This window comes from Aulostomus chinensis, chromosome 4, assembly GCF_037954235.1.
Source record: "Aulostomus chinensis isolate RoL2024-O1b breed Wild chromosome 4, RoL_Achi_v1.0, whole genome shotgun sequence".
NCBI lineage: Eukaryota > Metazoa > Chordata > Actinopteri > Syngnathiformes > Aulostomidae > Aulostomus > Aulostomus chinensis.
The window spans coordinates 17,331,750-17,357,993 of NC_141323.1; the positions used below are offsets into that span (position 1 = coordinate 17,331,750).

General features: G+C 42.9%; 1 protein-coding gene across 6 annotated transcripts in view; it reads left to right on the forward strand.

Annotated features, from left to right (window-relative positions):
* Nucleotides 1–24,446, forward strand: part of wnt5b (wingless-type MMTV integration site family, member 5b) — an 88,007-nt gene extending 63,561 nt beyond the window's left edge. For all 6 annotated transcript variants that reach the window (XM_086202152.1, XM_086202150.1, XM_086202151.1 and 3 more), the window contains 6 exons: nucleotides 12,897–13,060; nucleotides 13,985–14,072; nucleotides 14,327–14,486; nucleotides 17,861–18,153; nucleotides 23,109–23,267; nucleotides 23,373–24,446. In XM_086202152.1, the coding sequence (XP_086058278.1) occupies nucleotides 12,945–13,060; nucleotides 13,985–14,072; nucleotides 14,327–14,486; nucleotides 17,861–18,153; nucleotides 23,109–23,267; nucleotides 23,373–23,672 (1,116 nt within the window). In that variant the 5' untranslated portion in view covers nucleotides 12,897–12,944 and the 3' untranslated portion in view covers nucleotides 23,673–24,446. The remainder of the gene's footprint in view (nucleotides 1–12,896; nucleotides 13,061–13,984; nucleotides 14,073–14,326; nucleotides 14,487–17,860; nucleotides 18,154–23,108; nucleotides 23,268–23,372) is intronic.
* Nucleotides 24,447–26,244: the final 1,798 nt, after the last annotated feature.

The window sequence follows — 26,244 nt, forward strand, 5'->3', positions numbered from 1 at the left end:
AAAGAATCTGCGTTTATGAACTTGCTGGTCGTTTTCTTGGAAGGACAATCTCAGGAGGGCAATATTTGGTAAGGCTTTAGATAGTCTAAATTTCAGCTATATTAAAGTTTCAAATTATTGGTTTAATATATGCAAAGCACTCAGCAAAATTATGTGACTAACATTAATGTCCTTCCCTCCTTTTGACTTATATCCTGTAACTTCATCAAGGGCAAAACAAAGCACTCCCTTGTGGCTGCCAACACCTACGTCCTTGGTACTCAGGCTCAGTGTGTGTCATGCATTTTCAAAATAGAGCTCCTGATATGAATACCAAGCTTTAAGTGATGACAGTGAAAACTGCATGAGTTATAAACAGGGTGGGAGATTAATTCCCAGCTCTAAATGTGGATAAATTGCAGCTGGTCATTTCGCTGGGCAAACTTCCAGGGATTTACAGTGCCTGGGGTGCAGGTAAGAGCTAGTTTGCTGCTATGGTCATAAACCGTGATGTGATTCTCTACACCCAAATGCTCTGTTAAATTGTACAGTGAAACTGATAATTGGCCCCGGATCTTTGCAAAGGTTCAAGACGGAATAAAATGCAGCCAATGTGGCTTCAAATCTGCGAGCCAGTCCGTGACGTGTGGGAGGTTATTAGCAAACTTTTAATAACGGGGGCGTGTGTGTGTGTGTGTGTGTGTGTGTGTGTGTGTGTGTGTGTGTGTGTGTGTGTGTGTGTGTGTGTGTGTGTGTGTGTGTGTGTGTGTGTGTTAACCGGCCACTCTCTGTCCATAGTCTACACTGGTGTTTTTACAAGATGCTGACAGATGAAACAAGAATGAAGAGTTTAAAGAGGGAGATAAAATTAGAAAAGGGAGGAGAGGAAGGCAGATCTATATGCCACAGGCCCCCAGCAGCATAACCTCTGTGTGTGTGTGTGTGTGTGTATGTATGTATGTATTTATGCACTTGCTCAGCATGCTTTTTTTTCGTTTCTCTAACTCCCTGTCTGCCTCATATCACAGCTGCTTGTGTGTGCGTGTGTGTGTGTCCGTGTACGCCGCTGCAGTGTGTCATACCCCTCTTAGAAAACCCGCTGGGTCCTAGCTAGCACTCACACTGAGCAAGGGAAGAGGAAGAGAGGGATGGATGGAGAGGGAAAGTGGAAAAATAAGTAGTGGGTCAGAGTGAAGTGAGGAAGAGTATTTTTAGAGGATGTATCAGTGGAGATGGAGAGAGAGAGAGAGAGAGAGGAGAAGAGGGGCAGCCACATGCTGTTTCCTGAACATGGAGATTAGGAAAAGTGGGAGGGGGGTTTTGTGTGGATGTTGAAACAGTGGAGAGTGCATGATGCCAGGAGTGAGATATGGCATATGTGTGTGTCACCTCCCCAAAGTGTTACTGAAACCATGATTCTATGCATCACATGACCCATCATGTGCCGATGAGTCCTTCCGTAGTTGTCGAAACCTGTGTGTGATTTGATGTGTGTATTTGATGATTCAGGGGAGGGCTGTAACTGGATAATTGTTCGCCTTGACAACAGGCTTCATCTGCACCCGCGGCGATTGCTGGTTGCCAAGGTTACATAGGCGTGTGTCAACACGTCCCCCCGAAAGCCGACACCTTTCCTGAATGGATATTACCATGACTCTGTAGATTTTCTCCATGTTATATACACAAAAAACACTCAAACACACATGCACACACACTTTGGCCTATATGAAAGAGAGAGCAGATATCACTCTCCAAGCCTGTGTGTGTGTGTGTATTCATGTTCACATGCCTGCTGAATGTACAGTGGAAGAGATGAATCTTTTATGCTACTTGAGGTGCTTGTTTCTGTCATTGGTGCTTCACCTGCACAGTCTGGATGTGTTTGTGTATTTTGATACATGCTTTCAGAGATCCTATAATTCTCCTTCTCTCTCTCTCTCTCTCTCTCTCTCTCTCTGCCTTGGTTCACTCAGACTTGCAAGATGGTTTTAGCAGACTATTGTCACCCGTTAAAGTGATACCCCACTCAAAAAAGTGTGTTTTGTCTCAAGTACACACAAATTGGTGACTTTAGCTCAATGATAACTTTTCACGCCCGGCTTCACTTCCTTGTGACCCCTGAATGCAGAAAGAGCCAGCCATGTATATTTAGTTTGACACTAATGGTGACCGGCTACTAACAACACTAAAACTGTCAGTATAATCCACATCATCTCCATGCAGTCATATGCTCAAGATACTTATTTGTGAGTACTTGAAAGGCAGAAAAACACGATTTGGGTGAAGTATTGCTCGCTTTAAAGAACAGAAAAAGATAAACAAACAGGAGGGAAGTCGAAATAAGCCGCGGTACCACACATAGTGAGAGGAGGAGACGAAGCATTTAATCAAACGAAATGAAGCTGGTAATTTATTTTTCTCATTTCAAATGGAAAGAGTTTGCCAAATTGATAATACGCCAGCATCAGATTTAATCTTAAAGCTATAGTGCAACAATTACATCATAAGTTCTGCTGCAGTGTTGCTGTTGCTGCTGGATAACAGTAGACACATTTTTAGGGAGGTCACACAAACCCAGTGAACCGACTCATTTCATTAATCACAACTCGATCCAGTTGTTATGATGATCACACAACAAAATTATTTATCCATATTCAAGTTAGCAGACGGCTAACCTGAAGTGGCCAGCTCAGCTATAGCCAACTCCAGCTCTGTTGTGGCTGTAAAAAGGCAGCTTTAAAATTTTGGGCATCACAACTAGAAGAAGAACTGACTTGTTTCATTTGCAGAATTCAGTCCAATTGATCTGATGACAGGCAGCACGGTGGTGCAGTGGTCAGCACTGTCGCCCCATAGCAAGAAGGTTCCGGGTTCGAGCCCTGGCTCAAACATGGAGTCTTTCTGTGTGGAGTCTGCATGTTCTCCCTGTTCCTGTGTGGGTTCTCTCTGGTACTCCAGCTTCCTCCCACAGTCCAAAGACATCAAGAGGGGACGAGGCTGATTGATACTCTAAATTGACTGTAGGTGTGACTGTGAGTGTGAATGGTTGTCTGTCTCTATGTGTTGGCCCTGTGATGGACTGGTGACCCGTCCAGGGTGAACCCCGCCTCTCGCCCAAAAGGTGCTGGGATAGGCTCCAGCCCCCCGCGACCCTTAACAGTAAGCAGAAGAAAGTGGATGAAGGATCTGATGACCTTTTGAAAGTCTTGAAAAGCGACATTTTAGTTATTCTTCCACATTCAAGTTAGCAAATGCTATGAATGCAGGGATTTACCTGCCTGCATTGAGCTTGATGAGCAGGGAGAGCTCGTTTTGCAATATAATTTAAATTACCATCAAAGTTTTCTGTGATATGACTTAACCCCCCCCCCCATTCACATTTATTCATCCCTGTATGAGTTGTGAAATTTGAAGTTGAGGTCTTGGCCAGGATGAGATGATAGGTGATGTATTAGTCGATGTATGCAGGTAAGACGGACAGCTGAGGAACATGTGAGAGAAAGCAGAGTTGCTATAAGAATGTAGATGATGGCTGAAGTGAAGGAGGAGTTGCATACAAAGACAGGAGAGGCAAACCTCCGTCTCTTTCCGTCTTTTATCCCTCTCCATCTTTCTCCACCTCGGCTTCTTTGTCTTTTTTCTTTCCATACACTTTCTCTTCCCTCTCTCTGACAGCTCGTCTCTGCTCCCGTCTCGCCACGATGCCTCACAGCCTGTGTGTGTGTGTGTGTGTGTGTGTGTGTGTGTTATGCCCTGCCGCCCTGCTCCAGTTTTTGCACCACACAGGCTGCCTAGGTGTGTGTGTGTGTGTGTGTGTGTGTGTGTGTGTGTGGGCCCTCAACAATGCTTTTCTTTTCTGCCAGCTCTGCAGTCTGACATAGGAGATTTTTCAGCTGCATGCTCTCTCTCTCTCTCCCTCTCTCTCTTTCTCTCTCTCGCCCTCTCTCTCTCTTTCTCTCCCTCAGTAGTCAGCGTTTTGGCATTTTCTCAATGCACTCTGTCATCTGTTGGCATGAATAGGCTGCATATTGTGTGTGTGTCTGTATGTGTGTGTGGGCTTATGCGTGTGTGTGTGTGCGTGCGTGTGTGTATGCAGGTATGTGTGTTTATCTCTGTGTTTGTGCAGAGAGCCATGAAGGTGGAAAATAGCTGATTTTCACAGTCTTAGAAATTGCACCAGGCATGTTTTTGATGTTGGAATACATGTTATGGGCAGAGTAGAAGTCAAGACTGCTTATTGACTCAAAGACTGAGCACAAGTTCAACTGAAGAAAAGTAAAGGTACTATATGTAGGTATTTTAGTTTAAAAAAAAAACTCTAAATTTTACTGTAATCATCAACAAAATGTGAAGGAGTAACGTCTGTGTGTTGAGATGTGATGACCCAGCCTTCCCTGCCACGTTTTTTCCCATAACACCAGTGCTGCTAGCCTTGCTGAAGAAGCTTTAGCTTTAAAAAGAACTATGATGTAAACTATAAACAGATGCCACATGTGACGATGTCGCAGTCATTGTATTGACCAAGTATGCCGTTCATGCAAAAACGCTGATTGGCTTGGTTCTTTTTGGGAAACGTTGTAAATATATTCAAAGATATATTAACAATGTTATTTTGCAATCCGGTATCCTTAGTTTAGCGCCACTCCTGACAATTATGATTAGCTTACATGTAGGGAAAGGTGGTACACAATTTTGCCATCTAATGCAGTGCAACAAAGCAAATATTGATTGTTTTGTGTGATTTCTGAAGATAATGCCTCATTAGGATATGATGAATATCGATTGGATTATTCTGATTTATTTTTATATCTTAAGCGGTATTCTTGATACCGAAAAAAAAATGGGCTCTGAATATTGTGATATTTCTTTTTTGTTGTTGTATTCACGTCACCCAGCTGTTGGCCAGAAGTACCTTTAAATCTCAAGACCACAATTTATTCAGTGTGTTTTCAATCTGTCAGTTGAGTGCCAGCTATTATACAGTACACTGCGTATTCTTCACTCAGGACAATCCATTTATGTGTGACATAAAAGGGAAAACAAGTCTTTACTGTGGCATTGAAAATTGGCCAAATAAATCTGTGAAACAAGCCTTTTACCTCAAACAGAGATTTGAGGTTTTTCTTTTGATATTTTGGCATCATTTGTTGGCAAATGTACACAGAAAGTATAGATACTAATACAGATACATCTACATTAAGCTAATATTAGCTGATTATGTAGGCTAATATACTTTAAGTTGTCTTTGACCCCACTATTTCACCGCCTCAGGCTTTTCATGTGATGTTCTGGAGATGCATCATCACCCCCCGAGATCTGAACATTTCTCCAGTGGGCCTTGACTTAAGTCTTTTCAATGTCACATTTCCTGCCAAAATGGAAGGCATTCTTTCAAAAACTAAGGCTAAAGTGCATCAGACCAAGCCTGAGACAAGTCAGGGTAAAAGCACATATAAAGCAGAGGCATTTCTCAAACTTTGTGACATATGGGGTATATGGAGTAAAATAGATGCAGTGTCAGAATCTTAGTAGAGCATCAAGACACAAACGACTCACGAGTGACTTAATGTGCTGCCACTCCCACATCACCAGACGCTCTCACATTCAGAGGGAAGTTTTAGATAATCAAAGACTTTGAAGTGTAAATTTAGATTGTGTCTGTTTTATTGAAGTCACATTTGCGGGATTTTTTTTTTTTTTATCGATATCTTCAGGTGCCTGTAAGGGCCAGCAAGTCTAAAAGATGAACTACCATTAATGCACTCACAGCTTCTTCTCTCCTGTTTTATTTAACTTTAACTAAACGATGTGAGAAATCGGGATTGAATTTGTCTCATCCACCATTATGTTTATGTGTGTAATTGCATGTTTGGGATTTGGCAAAAGAGATGAAGAAGTACTCTGTGAATAATGCTTCCTCTGGGAAATCCATTGTTTGTAGTTTTTCAACCGGGACAGGCATTGTACAATCAATAAACTCAATTCATACCCCTCCAAAAAAGAAACACCAAAAGTTGGGAAATAGAGGGAGATGCCTCTGTTTTTTCTGTTTGGTTCATATAACAGCTGTGTGTGTGTGTGTGTGTGTGTGTGTGTGTGTGTGTGTGTGTGTGTGTGTGTGTGTGTGTGTGTGTGTGTGTGTGTGTGTGTGTGTGTGTGTGTGTGTGTGTGTATGAGAGTGTGTGTTAATTTCTCTAGGGAAGGGCTCATGAGACTGGTATAGTTTGACCAGCAGAGCTCCAGGGCACCACAGGGAAATCAGAAGAACTGGCCTGCCGCTGTGTCCCTGCCTGGGTTACCTGATCAGGGACTCAGCCTCTCAGGGTTCCAGTCGAGTGCCAAACAAGACCAGCCAAAGCTATTTCTGCTGAGGTGCTAAACACTGCTAGCTTATACTGTGGACAGGATGCTTAGCACAAATTCACTTCACTGCTAAAAATAGACTTAATCCAAGTTTATAAGATACTATCATCGCGAGTGTGAAAGTGTTGTTGTGTGTGTGAAGGTTTATATTTGCACTGGATTTTTGAATTTGTTCTGTAGGGATACAGCAATTTTACTTGCAATCCAGTCGGTTACATTGTTTTTTTAAACAAAAAAAAAATGTAGTTTTCATTTAAATGAATTAAGTGCGGGACATCCTTGAATGCAGAATTTGAGTTTATGTACCAGATACAGAAAATACTGAGATACAATATAGACAAAGATGAGCGAATTGTAGAGACGAGATGAGGCTGGTGGCATTTTCACACCCGCCTCGTTTAGTGTGATTAAATCAAATTCTGGTGCATTTTACCACTTGATGTAATCCATTTGGGCAAGTGTGAAACCGGCAATTGCACCAAAAATAATAGACATTTTCAGATACAACATAGTTGCCAGGCAAACTACACACACAAAAAAAAAATCCTGTAATCAAGGTTATGTTGCGCGTGGGATGCGGAAGGTTGCATAGCAGAAAAATTGTAGAAGATGTATGCAAAGTGGTCATAATATGCTCTAGTCCAAGGGTTCTCGTCCTATACCACTTCAAGGGCTGATTATTCATACTTCTGATAAGCCAGGGCCCATTAAAAAAAAGTAAATATCACATATTATTTTCACTAATCTGTGCAAATAGAATGTATTTTAAGTGTAGTTATTAAATCAAGGCTTCGGTTTGGAAGGTTTTAGCGGCTCATTTTAGAGCATCCAGCCACTTCACACACCAGGCTTTAACCTCTATTGACAAAAAACATATTTAATGTACTTTGAGTGTATTTATGCACCAATATAACATCCCTTTGTGAGTTTTTTGTTGTTGTTGTTGTTTTTTGCTCCAGGAAGTTTCTCATAAGCCGGACATTAGCGGTTAGCGTGCCAAACTGAGCATCTCGAATTGATGACATTAATTTATTTTTTTGGTTTAAACGTATAATTTCATCCACTGGCAGAAACGCTGTTCTAGTCCAAAGCACATGACCTCCTCACTGTCCTGCTTCTGCCCTACACACATCTCACCAGTAAAAACGGAGTGAACATTCTCACGAGGTTTGTACACACATCTGTGGTTCACTTTGCTTTTTCATTCGCTGTGAAAACAAACGGAACTGAATGAAAATGCTGGAAGATCAACTGATTCTGATCATTGAGCTGTAAGTTTGAAACGTTCTGATATAACAAGCATCTATAAATCCATTTATTGTCCAGTAAAACTGATACAGGTGGTCATGTAATACAAAGAGACATCAGACACACACTGTTTCAATGAGAAGAGGCGAAAGAATACATGTTCAACACAGTGAAGGGAAGATGAAAACGACCTCATAGCCTGCACAGTTGGAGCGAGAGAAAGACATGAAGACGGACAGATAGATTGAGGGATGGGCGGAAACAGAGATGGCAACAAAAAGGCGTGAGAGAGGAAGGAGATTTGTAGTGAAGCAAAAGAACAAAGCAGAGAGATGTGGAGAAACAGATGGTGATGCAGCACGAGAGACACGTGAACGAGAGAGAGAGATGTAGAAAGACTGGGGCGGAGAAGTATAGAGACGATATATTTAGAGAGAGAAAGAGAGAGAGAGTTTGAGCCTCCCAGCTAGAGGCATGACTCATCTTCTGCCAGCTGACAGAAGGATGGATGGAGGGAAGGAAGGAGGGAGGAGATGGACAGAGCAGGGTAAAAAGAAAGATGGAAGGAAGGAGGAGGGGGACAGCATGTGTGATGTAGGGGGGGGGGGACACAAAAATGAGAAATGGGGACAGGAGAGTGTGGGAGGAAGGAAGTCAAGGGGGTGGGAGGGAAAAAAAGGAAGGATGAGGGTGAAAAGAGGACGTGTTTCCACAGGAAATCTGACATGTAACCACACATGTATATAAAGAAAAAAACAAAGAGACAGATATGAAGCCGCAGGCCTCTCTGAAGACCCTCTCAGCTGCTTCCAAGTCCCAATATGTTTCCCCCAGGGGTGTGTGCGTGCACGCGTGTGTGTGTGTGTGTGTGTGTGTGTGTGTGTGTGTGTGCGAGCGTGTGTTTGTGAGGATGATATAAGCAGTAAATTTCCCCACAGCCAGCTGCATTTGGCAGTTCGTTACTGCACCCTTAAAGAAAGACAAAGAGAGAGAGAGAGAATGAGCGAGCAAGAGCAGGTAGCTTCATCGGCTCGTGGGTTTGAGCTCTTTGGTGCTGACAAATGCATTCATGCATCTGCGTAATACTGGTGTGTCTTCCAATTTCTACCGTATCCCGGTTTTCTTTGAGCTATAGAAGGAGCTGGAATAACCATAAACTGTTTCTGAGAGTTAAAAAACAAATGGATAAAACCAAGCTTTCCTGCTATGTATCGTCACTGCAGAAACTTTATACGTCCAAAATTAAAGATTTCTCAGGAAACTGATGAGGAATTCGTCACGTCTCAGTTGAAATCGCCTCGTCTTTTACCCCCAGAGCCAGTGTGCAACATTTCAAGTATCAGGTTTGGTTTGAGGCTCCTGTGGCATTATGAGATTTAATCACAGGCTCTTGTTAATAAACCCACAGGCTGACGTAAAGGACAGTGATGAATAGCTATGATTTATGAAAAGAAAACATCTCAAGAGGTGGGAAGTAACATAAGTAAAGTAAAATAACTGCAAGCTGACACAAACATAGCGGGTAGAGATCTCCTTTGCATGTTTAGAGTTTCAGAGCCTTTGAACTTTTTTCTTAAAAAGAAGTTGAAACAGTGCTTCTACTTTTAGCAGACTCTTTTCTTCTCAACAGAAGTATCTGCATTTCTACTTGAGTAAAGAATGTGTGTACTTCAGCCACCTCCGTAAAATATAGGGATTCAAGGTTTCCGCCCATGAAATTCTGCTTGGGTCGTCGCTTGAGAAAAAGACGGAGTCTTCAAACCAAGTTCCGTCTATCTACAAGCTTCTGCTGTACAAAAGTGTCCTTGAGAGAGACCTGTGACACCCAGGGTCACTGCTCTATAACGAATCTCGACCTTTGACCTCTTCCGAGGGAAAAAAAAAAAAACCACAGGAACATCCCAAGTACAAGAGCGATGTTCAGGTTGTTCATCGCATGTGGAAGCAAATCCTGGTGGCTCGTGCTATTTATTCTTCATTTATTTTAGCTGCTTGGAGGCAGTCGCTTGGAAGCGTTTGAGTTTTCTAGGAGAAGAAATCCCTGATTTTTGGTCTGCAGAGGCTGGATCATCTCATTTGAGGAGGAGGTTGGCTCGAGGGTCTTCTGAAATTTGCATGTCTTACAAACACAATCCTTTAAATGGTGTGTTAGTGTGTAACACGATTAAGACGCTATGACTGCTCAAGAATTTCTACTTAAAAATAGAATCCCTAAATACATCTCCTATTTCTTTTTATTTTTGTCCTCCTCCAACATTCTGGGGATTTTCTTTTTCTTATTCAACTTGAGTACGACCCATTTCAAGTCATTGATAGTCAACAAAAAAAGGGGAGGGGGGATATTTAGCATATTGGCATGAGCACCTTCCAGTGGATCAGGGCCGACTATACATCAGAAGTCAACCGCAGCTGGTTTCCCCTGCAGGAAAAAGCTGGCTGGGTCGCTCGCTGCGGCACTGTAGGCAATAAAAAATAAATAAAAAAAGGGCTGCTGTTAATCCAAAGACGAGCTGCCGAGTTTCTCAGGCATTGCTCCCTGTTGCATGGCTATTGCTCATATCCTCCAGGGACAAGTCCTCTCTCTCTCTCTTTCTCTCTCTCTCTCTCTCTGTCTCTCTCTTTCTCTCTCTCTCTCTCTCTGTCTCTCTCTCTCTCTCTCTCTCTGTGTATGTATTATTTGGACACTCCCTCTCTCTCCTTCACTCTCTTCGTTTTCCCTCCTACCTCTTTTCTTTCTGTATGTCTCACTTGGTCCAAGTTTCTCCCCAAGCCCTCAACCCCTCCCTGCTTCAGTTAAATGCAGTCAGCACATGGCTAAACTGCTCCTCCTAGTGGTTAAGAGGACACATCACAACTGGCCTGCTTTTTTTTTGTGTTTTTTTTTTTTTGTTGTTCTTGTTTTTTAAGCGTCACATTCAAGGTCCCAAACTAAGTTCTGGGGCAGTTTTCAGCACAAGAAGTATGAATTGAATATGATATAAATCGCTTTTAAAACAAAAACAAAACTAATCGAAAACATAAAGGAAGAATTTAGATTTTATTTCTTTAAACAAAAAATTGGTGTATTCAGAAACGTATAAAGTTTAGTAGAAAGTGAATCTTATGATGTATTTATATACGTTCCAATCATGGATGATAAAAAAACAATGACAAGTTTGTGTTTGTAGTAGTAGTGTGACTCGTTAAAATAAAAGAAATCGATGTATTCCTCTCCAGGTGATGGCGCTGTTGCCACAGTAACGTACCACAGCGCAGACAAGGTGCGTCACTTCATTTATAGAGAAACGAATGGCAAAACAAGACACCTGTTAAGGAAGGAAAGGAATTTAATTCAGTCTCAGTGTTACTCTCTGACTAGACCAGTTTGTTTGTGTGTGTGTGTGTGTGTGTGTGTGTGTGTGTGTGGGTGGGTGTGTGTGAGAGAGAGAGAGAGAGATTGTTGCAACTTTGTAACTCCCGACGTCATTGTTTTCTGTGTTTATTCAACCTGACTTCGACCCACCCAGGCTCACACACAATAAAGCAGAATATCAATTAGATGTTTATTGATTGTGCGCGCGCGCGCGCCTGTTATCATACAAGGACGAGTAACATCCGAATCTCTCCTGTAGCGAGTGACATTTCTTCAGAGATGCACGAGTACAGAAATAAACCCAATCTCTCATCAGACGAGAAGCCGATGACGTTTTTAAACCAGAAGCTGCTAAAAACCCCAATACGTTTTACGCGCTATCATTATCCCAATTAATGTTTTTGCCGTCTTTATCAGAATGAATCCAAGAAGACGCACTTAAAGGATGTTTTAGCACCGAATAAGAAACTTTCTGAATAATAAATTAGCTCTTTTTGTTGCGTGGTGAGCAGAAAGATTCATTACCTGTTGATACTGATGCCAAAGCTCTTTATAATGTTGATGATGTGAATTAAAAGTACTTTTTATTAAATGAAAGTTTTAATCAGTGAGATTGAGGGGCCACCGGTCTAAAACTCCCCTTTTGCGCACCTTTGGTTGCGGACGAACTCTTTTGTAGGAGCACTGAATCAGATCAAAGTGTCTTTTCCTCCGCAGGTTCACCGCCCACCGTCCCGGCCTCAGTTTTTCTTTGACCAGGTTATGAATTGGGAAGAGATCTCGCTTCAACACGCCTTTTCTTTAGTCCAGGACTTTTCAGGACTCCTGGTCCGTCTGTGTGTCCGTGCGTAAACGTGTGTGCGTGTAGGAGGCGGGGTCGCGGACCAAAGAAGAGAAGGGATTATATGGTGGGATTTTTACTTTGTTATGTTTTGTTAGAAGCGGTCACCTTTTATTCAAACTAATTTTTCACTTCAGTTAATAAAAGGAATGTGACGTACGTGCACTTTGTTTGAGGTCCCCCATCACAACCTTCCCCTCCTCCCTGTGGTTCGGTTTTACGCATTTCTTTTAATATTCCTTCACTCTCATTACATTATATTTGTTTGGGGGTTTTTTTCTATTCGATCGTCCCGTCCGTTCTATACGTTATTCAGACAATTACATTAATTGATTGTAATCAGGTCCTTGCAAATTACTGATGGAGAAATCAAGAGAGCAACAAATCGCCCAAAACAAAAAGCGGTGAATGTTAACAGCACCCTGCGCACGAACAGACTCGCGCAACCTATGGCCGTAAAACATAGGGAGGGAGAGGGGTGGGGTGGGGTGAAGTGGGGGTGAGAAAAGGAGGAGGTGTAAACTAGGGTGAGAGAGAGGGAGATGTGGAGTGGCCGCAGAAGGAAAGGAAGAGAAAGGAACAGTTGCTTTTGCTGCTCAATTAGCGTTTTTATCTCCCGGTAAATCTTTCCTCAAGACTTCCCGCACTGTGGCTCTGCTCCGGTCACCTCCCGACAGAGCTCGAGTCTCTGCTCAGCCTTCGAGTGCGGAAAACCCAACTGGCACCAAACTATTTTACGCACCATCTGGAATTGGAATTTAACTGGATTCATATATTTTACAAGCAGGCCTTGACCTTTAAGGAGCATGCGGCTGTGATTGCCGGTATTCTGGTCTTCTCATCTCCATTGAAACCTGAGGATTACAAACTTCCACTCCTATGGTTCCTTTTCAGACTTTTGTGGCAGTTGCCTGATTGTGTTTTCCTCTTTTAAGACTCGGTCGGCCTGGTTTGAACGACATCGAGCACATTATACAGACTGAACTGTGTGAATAAACACAGGACACGCAGACTCGAACCCACGGCATCTCCAGCACCACAGGGTTTGCGTCCCAACCTAACAACCCGAGCGAGCAGGACGCCTCCTTAATTTTTTCGCCCATGTCTCAACAGCAGAGCACTTTCCCCAGGAGCGGCTGTGTGGCGGTGACGCGGCGGACCATGGACAACAAGCCTGTCCGGACACGGCGGAGCAGTGCCCTCCGACACTTGCTGCTGGCAGTCGCCTTCCTCGGCTGTGGCTCCCAACTGCTACTGGTGGATGCCAATTCATGGTGGTGAGTGTATTATCGCTGCAAATGCATTGATATCTAGGATCAGAAATAAAATATGGATACATTTTACTTTTACGCACGGCTTGTGCTTTAAATTCTCGCCGTATCTCCTTAACCTCGTTGCCTCTAGACTGAATATTAGATTACAAACGGGAAAATGTGAGCTTACAGACGTCACTTTATGTCGCCGTGTGTGTGTGTGTGTGTGTGTGTGTGTGTGTGTGTGTGTGTGTGTGTGTGTGTGTGTTTTGGGGGGTAGTTTTGCGTCATGCCGCGATGCTCTCGTCGTGGTAGAGCACTAACAGCGACTAGAACAAATGTGAGGGCTCTGTCACAATATTTACCCTGGCTGAGCCCCAAATGGTTCGCACAGCAGCCTGCTGGACCTTCAATTAGCCACACTTGTTCTTGACTTACAAAACGGTTCACTTTGTGGTGGATGTGGAGTGTGTGTATGTGTGTGTGTTAGAGGATGCTTAACATGTAAAATCCGATCAGAATTTCAGTTTGTTTCGTCATAGATGCTAAAAATTTATTAATTCATATTGTTTGCAGTGACATATTTGGTTATGTTTTGACCTATTAATACAGATGATATTAAAAAATAAGATTTTCCCTCACTCAGAGACACTTAAGAAAAGTTTCGCCACTCAATAAGTCCAAAAATGATCCAGTATTGTGAAGTTGAAGTGTTTTTTTGAACAAAAAGTGAGAAAAAAAAAAGTTAAAGTCAGTGACAGTGGAACAGCAGAGTTTATCTACGGTGCAGAAGCCTGGTATAAATCTTAGCCTCTGAAGCCTGACCCCTACTCAGAGATGTTGTACATCACATGAAGACTGACCGCACCACTTCTCTTTTAACTCAACAGCGTAATTACTTCTTTTTATTAGTTTTAATCCAGACTTGATATTGTCTCTTTTTCTCAGGTCACTAGCTTTGACCCCGATCCAGCGACCTGAGATGTACATCATCGGAGCTCAGCCTCTCTGCAGTCAGCTGTCTGGTCTCTCTCAAGTACGTTCTCTCAGTAGCTCTCAGGTTTCTATTCATACCAATTGATGTTTCTAGCATGGCTTTAGCACATCAAAGCTCTTCAAAATCAGCAGCATTCTTCGTTTTGCACAGAAGCCCCCCCTCCCCTATTAAGTTTTCTCCCTCCAGCATGTCGAGCACATCCCTCCTCTGTGCCTGCGTAAATGGCAAATTATGAGCGACTATTCTGTCAACAAAAAGGGGCCAATGAGTTCCAATTACTGTGTGGTCTGCAGGGCCAGAGGAAGCTCTGCCAGCTGTACCAGGACCACATGATGTACATCGGAGACGGCGCTAAGACTGGCATCAAGGAGTGCCAGTACCAGTTCAGACAGAGGAGGTGGAACTGCAGCACTGTGGACAAGACGTCTGTGTTCGGACGAGTCATGCAAATCGGTCAGTTCCCCCTTTTAATGAGATATAAGGGACCTTAAATGCGTCTGAAACCAAACTAAAAACGTTCCGTTCTCAGCCTTCAAACACTGGTTGAATCACACGTGCATCAGCTGGAAAATTCAGGTTTAATCACTAATGCATGTCCTAACACAGGAAGACATCAATAAAACAAAGTGACTGACTCTGTTGCAACAAGGACGGTGGAATGGAAGACAGTAGGTTTACCCTGAAGTCCAATAAACCACGCGACTGGACAGTGTTTGTCGGTGAAATGAAGCTGCTGAGCTGCAGAAAGATTGTTGAAAAAAACTTGATTCGAACTTGGTACTCAGTGTGAATCAGCTCAAATGACAACATCGGTAGATCGTATTTGTGTGTTACAGGTTGTTGTGTTGGAAACCAGAACTAAAGTCTGTTGTGTGCATGTGTATGTGTGTCAGTTTGTCCCCTGTCCAGTTTTACTTCATTACTGCAACACTACATTTGCTGAAAAGTGCATTGAAGGTTTTGAGTCATTTCATGTTGAATTTTGAACCAGGATTGTCTTCTCTTTGTGATGTCACAAATCCTGCTCATAGCCCCGCCTTTTTTCATTTGGTTTGTGCGTTTGTGAGTCTTTGTACATTCATTGAATGAGTGTGAAAACTACCTTAAAGGGTTATTGTTATCCTGCATGATGAAGCTCAAACATTTTTTTCCAGAGGAAAGAGAAGGAACATTTCTGAATGGAGGGGACTTTAAATTTAGGATTTTATGAAGTTCCTGCTAAAAATGCTCCCAAATACACGCACTTGATCTTATCAGCCTATTTTTATTGAGTTTATAACACTTCACATCCGTTATAACTTAACTAGATGCGTATATGAAACAAAAAATATGACTCCATTTCATAGTAACCCCTGAAACCTGGTTGTTAACGGGACTTGCACCGTGGCGCTTTTGCTCAAAGCGCCTCAGAAGCGTTCCAACTTTACGCAGGCGCAGTAGAAGGAAATCCGTTGACTGTTTAACAAGACTCAGCTACCAACGCGCATTTATCGTAACAACCAAACACGCGTCATGTATCTGCAGCCCTGTTGCTGAAATACGCAGCGGCAGCTCGGGTACTGGATCAGTATCATACGCGTCTAATTCCCAGCAGGCGATGTGGGAAACCTCTCATCAACACCTAAGTGTCAAATCCGCTGCGGGCAACCAGACGAGGTGTAAGCTGTTCTTTCTCTGTCTCCGTCCTCTCCGTCTGCCTGCGTCTCTATTGACCGTCCGTCTATCTCCAGGTTTATATGGAGGTGTTAGTCGGTCCATTGTCCTGCGGCTCCTCTTTTGAAATGCGCTGATGAGCTGACACCGAGCCGGCAGATCCGGACCTGCTATTTGAAGTCTGGGCCCCTCACTGTCATAAAGCGCTCTCTCTCTCTCTCTCTCTCTCTCTCTCTCTCTCTCTCTCTCTCTCTCTCTCTCTCTCTCTCTCTCTCTCTCTCTCTCTCTCTCTCTCCCCCCTGACAGCTCCTAAAGCTGCATGAACGGCTCAGCCGCATGCATACCTGCCCGTCTGGCTGCCCGGTGTTGATTCCATATCATGGAGCGATTCAACGTATTAGTATTAAAAGCAGCTTTTAAAGAAATGATTAAAATCAACTACCTGCTGGAATTGTCTTCAGATATGACACTCAGTAAATAATACCTGTATAATAACATGAAACAAAAGATTCAATTCCGTGGCAATACCAGATTATATTATTATTATTATTATAACATTAATATGATACAAATATTATTGATATATTAATGGATGCTGGTGGAATTCATGTATGATACAATTTTTTAATTTCCCACTTAAAGATCTCTCTCAACACATTTATCAAATAAAGATGCACAATAATACACGCAGGGTTTTTATAATATGTGTGTGTGTGTGTGTGCGTGCGTGTGTGTGTGTGTGTGTGTGTGTGTGTGTGTGTGTCAGTGCGATGATCCTCAGCCTAGTTTGTGTGGTCTCTTGTCTTGTTTGAACAACTGATAAGTCAAATATGTTGAATATTGGATTTTGGTAGACTTTAGGTAGTACTCTAAATTGACCGTAGGTGTGACTGTGAGTGTGAATGGTTGTCTGTCTCTATGTGTTGGCCCTGCGATGGACTGGTGACCCGTCCAGGCCACCTCTTGCCCGAAAGCCGCTGGGATAGGCTCTACACCCCCCACAACCCTTAACAGGATAAGCAGAAGAAAATGGATGGATGGAATAAATTGCCACCTCCTCTCCTCCACATCCTCATCTTTGTTCAGTTTCGCACGGGGATCAGTTCCCAAAATATTTGCGATGTCATAAATTCAGATGTTCCCAGTTCACGGAGAAAATGTCCTCCTTCATCGCTGAACCCGTGAAGAAGACATTGAGGTGTGAGTGACGCCTTAAAAGGTGAAACGCTGAAATTAATACTTTTTTTTTTTAAAGTCACTTTAGTCGTCTCCTAGAAATACCAGCAGGATGTTTGCTGTTCTCATGTAAATTGTTCAGTTTCAGAGCACTTAACCTCCTACCTGTCAGGCCGTTGTGTCTCCTTCGCGTGTTGAAGTGGTTTGCGTATTAATCCAGTGAAAAGGACATGCGGGCTGAGTTGTGTATTCCACAGAGGAAATCTTTCATATGGCCTGCTCTGTTGAAGGAAGTAAAAATAGACTGAAGTTTCGTCTGATGGATGACCGTGTTTCTCCTCTCAGGTGCAGTGACTTCATGTCAGAGCTGTAAGCGTAACGGCTGTAGATCATCCGTGGCGTTAGAAAAGAAAACAAGAACACAAGAAAAGAGTAAAGGCATCAGCACAATGGGCTGGAACTAAAGATCATTTTCCATATTGATTAATCTGCCGATTCTTTTTATGATTAATACTAAGTTATTTAGTTCATAAAATGTCAAGAAATTCAAAAAGAAAGTTCCTGGAGGCCAAAGTGATGTGTTCAAGTTGCTTGTTTTGTTCGTCCAACAGTCCAAAACCCCAAAGGCTCTTAATGTTCTGGCAATAATGACCAAAACCAGCAAGTTTTGATTAAAAAAAGCCAGAAACAAATCAATTATCAAAATAGTGAGTCGTTTTCTTTTGGACACTTGTATGATTAAATGTTGCAGCTCCTCTGTTTTTAATTTTAGTTTTCTTTGTGTGTTGTTGAACACTGAGTTTGTATCTCCAGAGTTTGAGCTTCAAATCCCAGCTATTGTCTATTGTTGGGTCAAGCAGGGTGTGGGGGCTTCGTGTGAGGGAGGGAGGGAGGGTAAACCTTTGCAGCTACCCATGTTTCCTGTCACTGAACACACACACAAACACACACCCATCATGGCAAATTTAGTAACTTAAATCTCTTTCTGTCTCCATCAGGTTCCAGAGAAACAGCCTTCACTTACGCCATAAGTGCAGCCGGCGTGGTCAACGCCATCAGCAGGGCGTGCCGTGAAGGAGAGCTCTCCACCTGCGGCTGCAGTCGAGCTGCGCGTCCGAGGGACCTGCCACGAGATTGGCTGTGGGGCGGCTGCGGCGACAACGTGCACTACGGTTACCGCTTCGCTCGAGAGTTTGTGGACGCCAGGGAGAGAGAGAAGAACTACATTCGTGGTTCACCGGAGCACTCCCGAACACTGATGAACCTGCAGAATAACGAAGCGGGGAGGCAGGTACGGAAGACAAAACACGCCATCTTCACATTTGGAGACTAAAAATGAAAATAGAAACAGCTGGAAGTGAGACTCCATGTGTCCTCCCTTCTTCAGCCCAAACGCTATCTGTGTGTTTGTTAGGAATGTGTGGGTGAGTCAAGGTTGCGCCCGATCGCCTGACCTGGTAGTATTTGTGTGAAGGTTATTTATTGGGAGGGTCCAAATGGTAGAACTGCTAATGCCCTTGGAGTCTGGCTAGGTCACCCGGTCAATGCACATTCCACTAGAGTAACACACACTCATAAACAAGACACACATGCAAGTGCAGCTATGCAGTACATTTTTGATTGTTCTGTAAGATTTTAGAGGAAACCTGGTTGAGTTTGTACGAGAACCAAAACAGACGGATCGGAACCGAAAGTTTGTTGTGAAGAGACAATGGGAGCTTAAGCTGTTTGAGAATACTTACAAGCAATGCGCTTAAAGGAACCTTTCACCTTTGATTAGACTTCACACTCACTAACACACACACACACACACACACACACACACACACACACACACACACACAGTTATACACCCTCATAAAAAAGGGTCCATTTGCTCATTCTGGTACATGGTTGATCAGGAGAATGTGTTTATCTTCAGCTAGACAAGCTTTGTTTGAGCTGTTTACAAGACAGAGATGCTTGTGTGTGTATGTGTGTGTGTGTGCGTGCGTGCGTGCGTGTAGCTCACCTCGATTTGATTTGTGTGAGAGACAGTGAGCCTGGTTTTGCGAGTGTGTGTTTCAGAGGTCAAAGGTGAGGGTCTGGAGAGGTTGTGTTTCTGCTGAGGGTCCCGTTGGGGCTATAAGTGAGTATATGAGAGAAAAAGATCTACTGCAACAGCTTTTGTATTAACACACACACATACAGAAACACACATTTCTCACATGGCTGTAACATACACACTCTTTTTGACAGACTTTTCCTCCTCTCTCCTGTTTGATCCCTGGCTCTCATTGTTGCATGTCCATCGAAACGGAAGAGGGGAGAAGGGGGAGATGAAAAAGAGGAGAGGAAGAGTGTTTCTCTCCTTTTTTCTACCTCTCTCTGTTTCTCGCTTTTTCTTTCATGGACACGGTGGTTTGTCCTAAGCGGGATTTGTCTTGCTTGGTTGAATAAGGCAAACCACAGGGCTTTTGTAGAGGTGACAGGGGCGTGTCGCTCTGTGTGTGTGTGTGTGTGTGTGTGTGTGTGTGTGTGTGTGTGTGTGTGTGTGTGTGTGTGTGTGTGTGTGTGTGTGTGTGGATATGCTCAGCTTCATTTGATTTGTGAAAAAGCCAGACAACATGGTCGTCTTTTTGTGTGCGCGTGTACAATCGTCTGCAGGGTGAGGGATGGCCCTCCGTCACACTCTCCCGACTCTCAAAGACACACACACACCCACACGCACAGCCACCTAGGCTAACTGTCTCCGTTTCACACAAATCAAATGAGGCAGTTCTTGTCACACAGAGACCAAAACAACTGGATGTACATTCCCAGTCTATAAAGACAAAAACAAGCTGTTTCCGAGCAGCTCTGCACATCGTCTGTCAACTCCTGGATTATTCTTCTGCAACAATGACCTGTTTAGATTTAGGAAATTAAATGTCATAGCTAAAGAGAAGCACCTCATCATCGTTTGGACTTACAGAAAAACATAAATGTAGGTCTGCGTTCGTTTCTCATTCCGTGTCTATTTGAGAAAAAATCATGTAGAAACAGATTTTTCTACTTGAGCCAGTGATTTTTAATGAAATCCCAGCATAACTATTTCACTCAGGAAGCGCAAGTTTGTGATGTTGCCACACACACAGCCTGCAGATACAAAGATCATGAACATTCCTTTTTCCCTGGAGGCTCCGAGTTGGGAAATTGAAGAGGGTCGCTTGTTTCCTCAACCATGGAGGTCATGTGTGTCTGTACTCTAAAAAAAAAACTATGAGGCAAATTTCACACTAAATGTTTTAGATGTGTATAGAATGGGCCAAAATATAATTTTGGGACGGATCAGTCAAAGTGCTGTCTTGTGGAGACAGGAAGTGACATGTTTTTGTTTTGTTTTTTTGACACTCTGGCGTGGTTCCTCCAAGTGGTTCGACCAGATCCGTCTCAAATTTGGTCACAAACACCATAAGAAAGAAAGCGGGAACTAACCTTTACATCCAAATTACACGGTGTCGTCATCATGTGAAGTACAATGACATACTATGTAGTAGTAAGCGTGTCTTCTGTAGCGCCACCTACTGAATGTAGGCGGTGGTATTTGCACCAGAGTGCATGGGTTATGGGAGAGAGCCCTCTCATCAGCTCCAACTCTAAAGAACAGTCAAAAATGACTGTGAAACAACAACTTCCTTTATTTGGAAAAGTTGGTTTCCAGATGTTTGTATCATCTTCAGTGGCACACAACAAAACTAAGTGTACTTAAATATAACTGTAAGGTATAAACAATATAGATCATGTAAAAATAAAAACAAGAGGACCAGGTTGGAACATCTCATCCTAACCATTATTTTCACTCTTACATTGCTTATCTTGTCACAAAGGGGTAGTCATTTACTCCATTTCTCGCCTATTCTATTTCTTCAAACACACACACACACACACTCACACACACACACACACACACACACACACACACACACACACACACACACACGGCTACTAACCCCTAACCCTGTCTGAGCACAAAACCTATTGTGCATGTCACAGAGACCGTGTCCTCACCATGGATGACTGAACCTGTGTGTGTGTGTGTGTGTGTGTGTGTGTGTGTGTGTGTGCTTGTGTGTTTTCATCAGGTCCAGTGTCAGTGCACCCAGCAGGCATGAACCACCTAATAGCACAGTATTATACTTCACACACACACACACACACACACACACACACACACACACACACACACCCACCCTTTGATTTAACATCACAATATTATTGGCAGATATTTTCTGAAGGACTGCGTCTGCGAAGAACAGAGCTCCAGTTCATGGATGAAGGTTGTAAACAAAAACAACAAACAACAAAACCTCTGATTTGATCGCCCTAATAAGAGTGATTAAAGATATTATTCTCACTGTGAGACCTTAGATTCAAAAAGGGTGAATTCATATTTTTTATTAGTCCTGGCCGTCTAATAAAGCTCACAGTGGGAGGGGTGGTGGAACAAAAATGAAAGCTCATAAAACAGCAAGGCGTCATAAAACGTAAGGATTTCCTCCTGGTGATGTGAATATGTAATATCATTTCAAACCTTATAAAGTGAAGTAGGTTCCCCCGGACTCAGGAGTGGTCCGATCCTTCCTGTTACATTGCTTGAGTAGGAAAGAAGGACTTGGCTCTAACAAAATGTCATTGTCCCAGCCTGTCTGTCTGAGGGGGTCACGGGGGTTTAATGGCAGGATTGGAGGGTGCCGAGTGCTATGCCTGCTGGGTAGGAAAGGAGAGGGGAGCAGGGGGTGAGAGGTGGGGGTCGGGGTGTTGGGGGGCGGGGGGGGGGTTAACAGAGGTGAAAAGGTAATTGGGATCAGGCAACGTGAGGAGACGGAGTGACGGGTTTCATTTGGGTGTGTTTCAGAAATCGTTAAATTTGAAAAGATAAGACAAACGTAAAACAACACGCAATGCCTGATTAGTGGCGGTATACTTGGTTTAGTGTGCGTGCGTGTGTGCGTGTGTGCGTGTGTGTGTGTGTGTGTGTGTGTGTGTGTGTGTGTGCGTGCATGCGTGCGTGTGTGTTTGTTGGGGGGTTAACTGGTCTGGTGAAGCTGCAGGGGTGAATGGCTCCCCCTAAAGTTCACTGCTGTGAGAACCATAAATCTCGCATTTCCTGTTCTGTTCTTTTAAAACACCCGCATGTACAAGATGCTACGTAAAGCTAAAGCCCCGAAACAATCATCAGATGCATGTGGGGGAAACAAACAACCTGTGCAAATATCTCAATCTCTGTCACATCAAATTTCAGTTTAAATCCTAATAACATTCCAATTTTTTTGGTCATCGTAACATAAAAGTAGGTGATAACAGAAAATATGTATATCCATTTTTTTTCGTCAAATTCGTAGCCAGTTGAGAATGACATGGTAATGATTTCAAACTTTTTAAAAAGTAATTTTCATAACAGAATCCATGCAACACAAAGGGACGGATCATAGTGGTAACTCGTATAACTGTAACTCTTTCTCACATACGTCTCTTTAAACTACCGTGTAGAATCATCACGGTGTGGGAAAGTTGTTGTAGAATAATTACATTTCTTCTGGTGGTAGTTTGTTTCTATTTTATATCTTCGTTTTACTGCTTTTAATGGTGGAAGTTTTGCACCGTCAAATGATTATGATGGATAAATGAAAATAGACTGTACAAAGGAAATTTTAAAGGAAGTTCCTCTCAGGCACTCCATTCAAACACAGCTGCCACACTCGAGCCATCATTGAACGGATTGAAGGATGCGAGAGTGTGTGTGTGTGTGTGTGTGTGTGTGTGTGTGTGTGTGTGTGTGTGTGTGTGTGTGTGTGTGTGTGTGTGTGTGTGTGTGTGTGATGCAGGGATAAACATTTGCCCTGCAGATTTAAAAATAAAAATATGCAAAATGGCACAAAACAAACATAACTATAACTAATAACATAAAAATAAGCCTTTTTTTTACTTAACTTCTCCTATGATCTTGATCCAAGAGTCATTTACCTGAGCTTGAATGTCCAGGCAGGTGTAGTTACATATACTTTCCACTAGATGGCAGCATCTTGCTGAGCTGCGGTCAAACGCATTGAGTTTGAAAACTTAACTTGGCACATAACTTTAATTTTGATGTCTTGATTCTTTTTCTTCCTTTGGCACGAATGGAATATTGTTTTGTGAAAATGCCGGATTAAAAAAAAACAAAACCTAATTATTTAATTGAAAAAAACACCTCAATCTAAAATCTACATCTCTTTACTCCTCCAGGCGGTCTACAACCTTGCGAATGTGGCCTGTAAGTGTCACGGTGTCTCAGGTTCCTGCAGTCTGAAGACCTGCTGGCTCCAGCTGGCCGACTTCAGACGCGTTGGAGAGTTTCTGAAAGAGAAGTACGACAGTGCTGCTGCCATGCGCATCGGACGAAAGGTACTGAGCTGATAGTTGATGGCTCTCTTAACTGATCAGTATTACCCCCCCAACCGGAAAAACAATACTCTTAATCAAAAATTTGTCAATTTTTGTCTAATCCAGGGGAAACTGGAGCTCGTAGACAAGCGTTTCAACACCCCAACCCCCGAAGACCTGGTCTACATCGACCCCAGCCCAGACTACTGCCTCCACAACGAGACCACGGGCTCACTGGGCACACAGGGACGACTCTGCAACAAAACCTCGGAGGGCATGGACGGCTGCGAGCTCATGTGCTGCGGCAGAGGATACGACCAATTCAAGACCTACAAGCACGAGCGCTGCCACTGCAAGTTCCACTGGTGCTGCTACGTCAAGTGCAAACGCTGCACAACGCTCGTGGACCAGTTTGTTTGCAAATAGTACGCAGACGGACAATAGGTTGAGTGGAAAGGGACGAAGGAGGAGGAGGAGGAGGAGGGGGAGTGGATAGGGATGGAAATCAAGGGTGAAGGATGGATGATTATTTTTTCAGGGTTTGTTCAGTTCAGAGACACAAAGTTCAGTATTTGAGCAGCTTTTGTTTCTTTCTAATCTCCTGCCTTTTCACATTAAGCGCAAAAGTTACATAAAACCCATGTGAATAGGTGAACAATGATCAGAGGAGAGACAAAGGAGAAATAAATCCTCCTTCTGCTTCTCATAAGACCTTTTTTTCTTCCAATAACCCTTTCTGTTTTCCCCGCTGATCCACCATCACTTTATCATATCCTGATCACAACCCTGACGGAGGATTGAAATGGACGAACAAAGAAGGACATTAACGGAGCTGCAGTTGGAACAACTGGATCCTGAAAGAGACACATATAATTCATGTGAGACAACAATGAAATAAATATATAACTAAATAATAAATAAACAAAACAACTTTGATTGTTATTTAAAGAGACTCCCGCAGTGAAGAAAGACGTCGGATCCACATTTATCTGTTGCTGAGTTGGCCTGTTTCCAATGACTTTTGACCTTTAACCCCTTGGAGTTGAGATACAGACACCGGCAGGAAAGCGGAGTTAAACGCACCAATTGAGCAGATTCATTTAGGGAATGGAGAAGAAGAATCTCCCTCAAGGGATATTTTCACAAATTAGAGCTGATTAGAAAACACAGGCGTTCAAAAAATTTCAAGACGTTCCGGGGGGGGGGGGGGGGCTTCCAGAACACACTCCATCCATTTGTCTTGCTTTAACTACTGTTGTTAGTTGAATCATCAGAGCAGATTTCAAGCGCCTGTGACCTGACAAGTGTGTCTGTGCGGGTTAATGAGGCTCGCAGCTTTTTTGCAGCCATCTTGACACAGCTGCTGTTTAAACAAGCACAGCTCACTCTGACGGTCCAGCTCTGTGTGTGTGTGTGTGTGTGTGTGCGTGCGTGCGTGCGTGCGCGCGCGCATGTATGTGTGTTTGTGACCTTCATCTGACAGAAACGTGAGCGAAACCGCCATTAGTGAGATTAATGTGCCGTATCTGCCTTAATGAAGCTGCGCTAAGAGACGCACTCACTGTGAGAAGGGGGGGGGGGTTCTTCATCTTGTGTTGTTATGCAACAAGTGCAGCAATCCTAACTTAACTGCCTTATCAAATCTAAATTTAATCCATTTATAGTTGACTTAAAAGTCAATTTCTAGCCTCTAAAAATGATCAAACAGGACTTTTGTGACTCTGTGGCTCTGTGACAAAGTGAGCGAGGGAACGTGCCGCGGAGGTGTGGACAGTATTAACGGACTGCAGTTTATTACATGCTACTTAAAAAAAAAAAAAAAAAAAGAAGATTAGTAGATCAGAAAAAAGAAAGTATATATTTTATTACTGTTTATTTTCATTCGCTGTTTTTTTTAATGTTTTATACATGAATATTAATGTGTATTCTTTTGATAAACTAGTCTTCCACAACGAAGCTTCTGTTCTTGTGTTTTTGAGTCTGCTGCATTTCTTTCGGACGAGTCCCTTGATGGTACTTTCTCTCTCTCTGTTACCCGCCGACTTGACAACTACACACCAGTCTTTGTCTTTCAGGCGGCTGTTTTGGAAAATGATGCCGCAATCGAGTGAGGAAGTAAAGTAGTGGAAAAGAGAGAATATTACAGTTCATCTATTCTCTGACGTGTTCAGCGAGGGAAATTCTGAGATGGAAGCGTGCCGACTATTGACAGGAGCCCTGACTGGTAGTCCTTTCTTAGCGAGTCACATTGAAAGATTAAATTGTGTTACTTTTCATTTTTCAAAATACAGAATAAAACCGGTTGTCTTTTTGTCTGAAATGTAAATGTAGAACTGCTTCTTTAATGTTTTTTTTTTTTTTTTTAACTCTCCCTAATTTAAATGTAATATTTTTTACAGCAAAAAAGGAGAAATGTTTGTCCTTGGTTGGTGTGTGAAAGCTCCTGGACAAATTCACTAACTTGCCCAATGACAGCAGTAAAATAAAAGTTTTGTTTTGTTTTGTTTTTTTGGCCTCATCTTATGGCAGTAATTGGTATTAATTTGCTCGATCTCGTCATGCTCAATTTAATAAAAAGGGGAATTTGTTCTTGGGGTTTGAAATTGTAAAAATACTGCGTGTTTTTTTTTGTTTGTTTGTTTTTTTCATTGGCACGATATCCATATTTTTGATGGGTTATTTCTACTTTTCCACATTTTTCCACATCCTCTGGTCCCCTCCCAGATGGATTTGCTGCTTCCCTCCATCATTCTGGAAGCCGAGCTGCATGTTTTACGTCGGACCTATTTATGGGCTAAACACTTGGACTTCAGCTCCATAAAAAGAACGACTACGGCTTCGCTCAGCAACCTTTTATTAACTTTTATTGGCGTATATCAAGTGTACCGTCATGGCTACACGGTACATCTGTACTGTGGTCTAACAATCCTATTACTCTTAGCTGATCGCCGCTAATTGGATTAGACCACTGACCAGAGCGGCATGACTGTCCCACAGC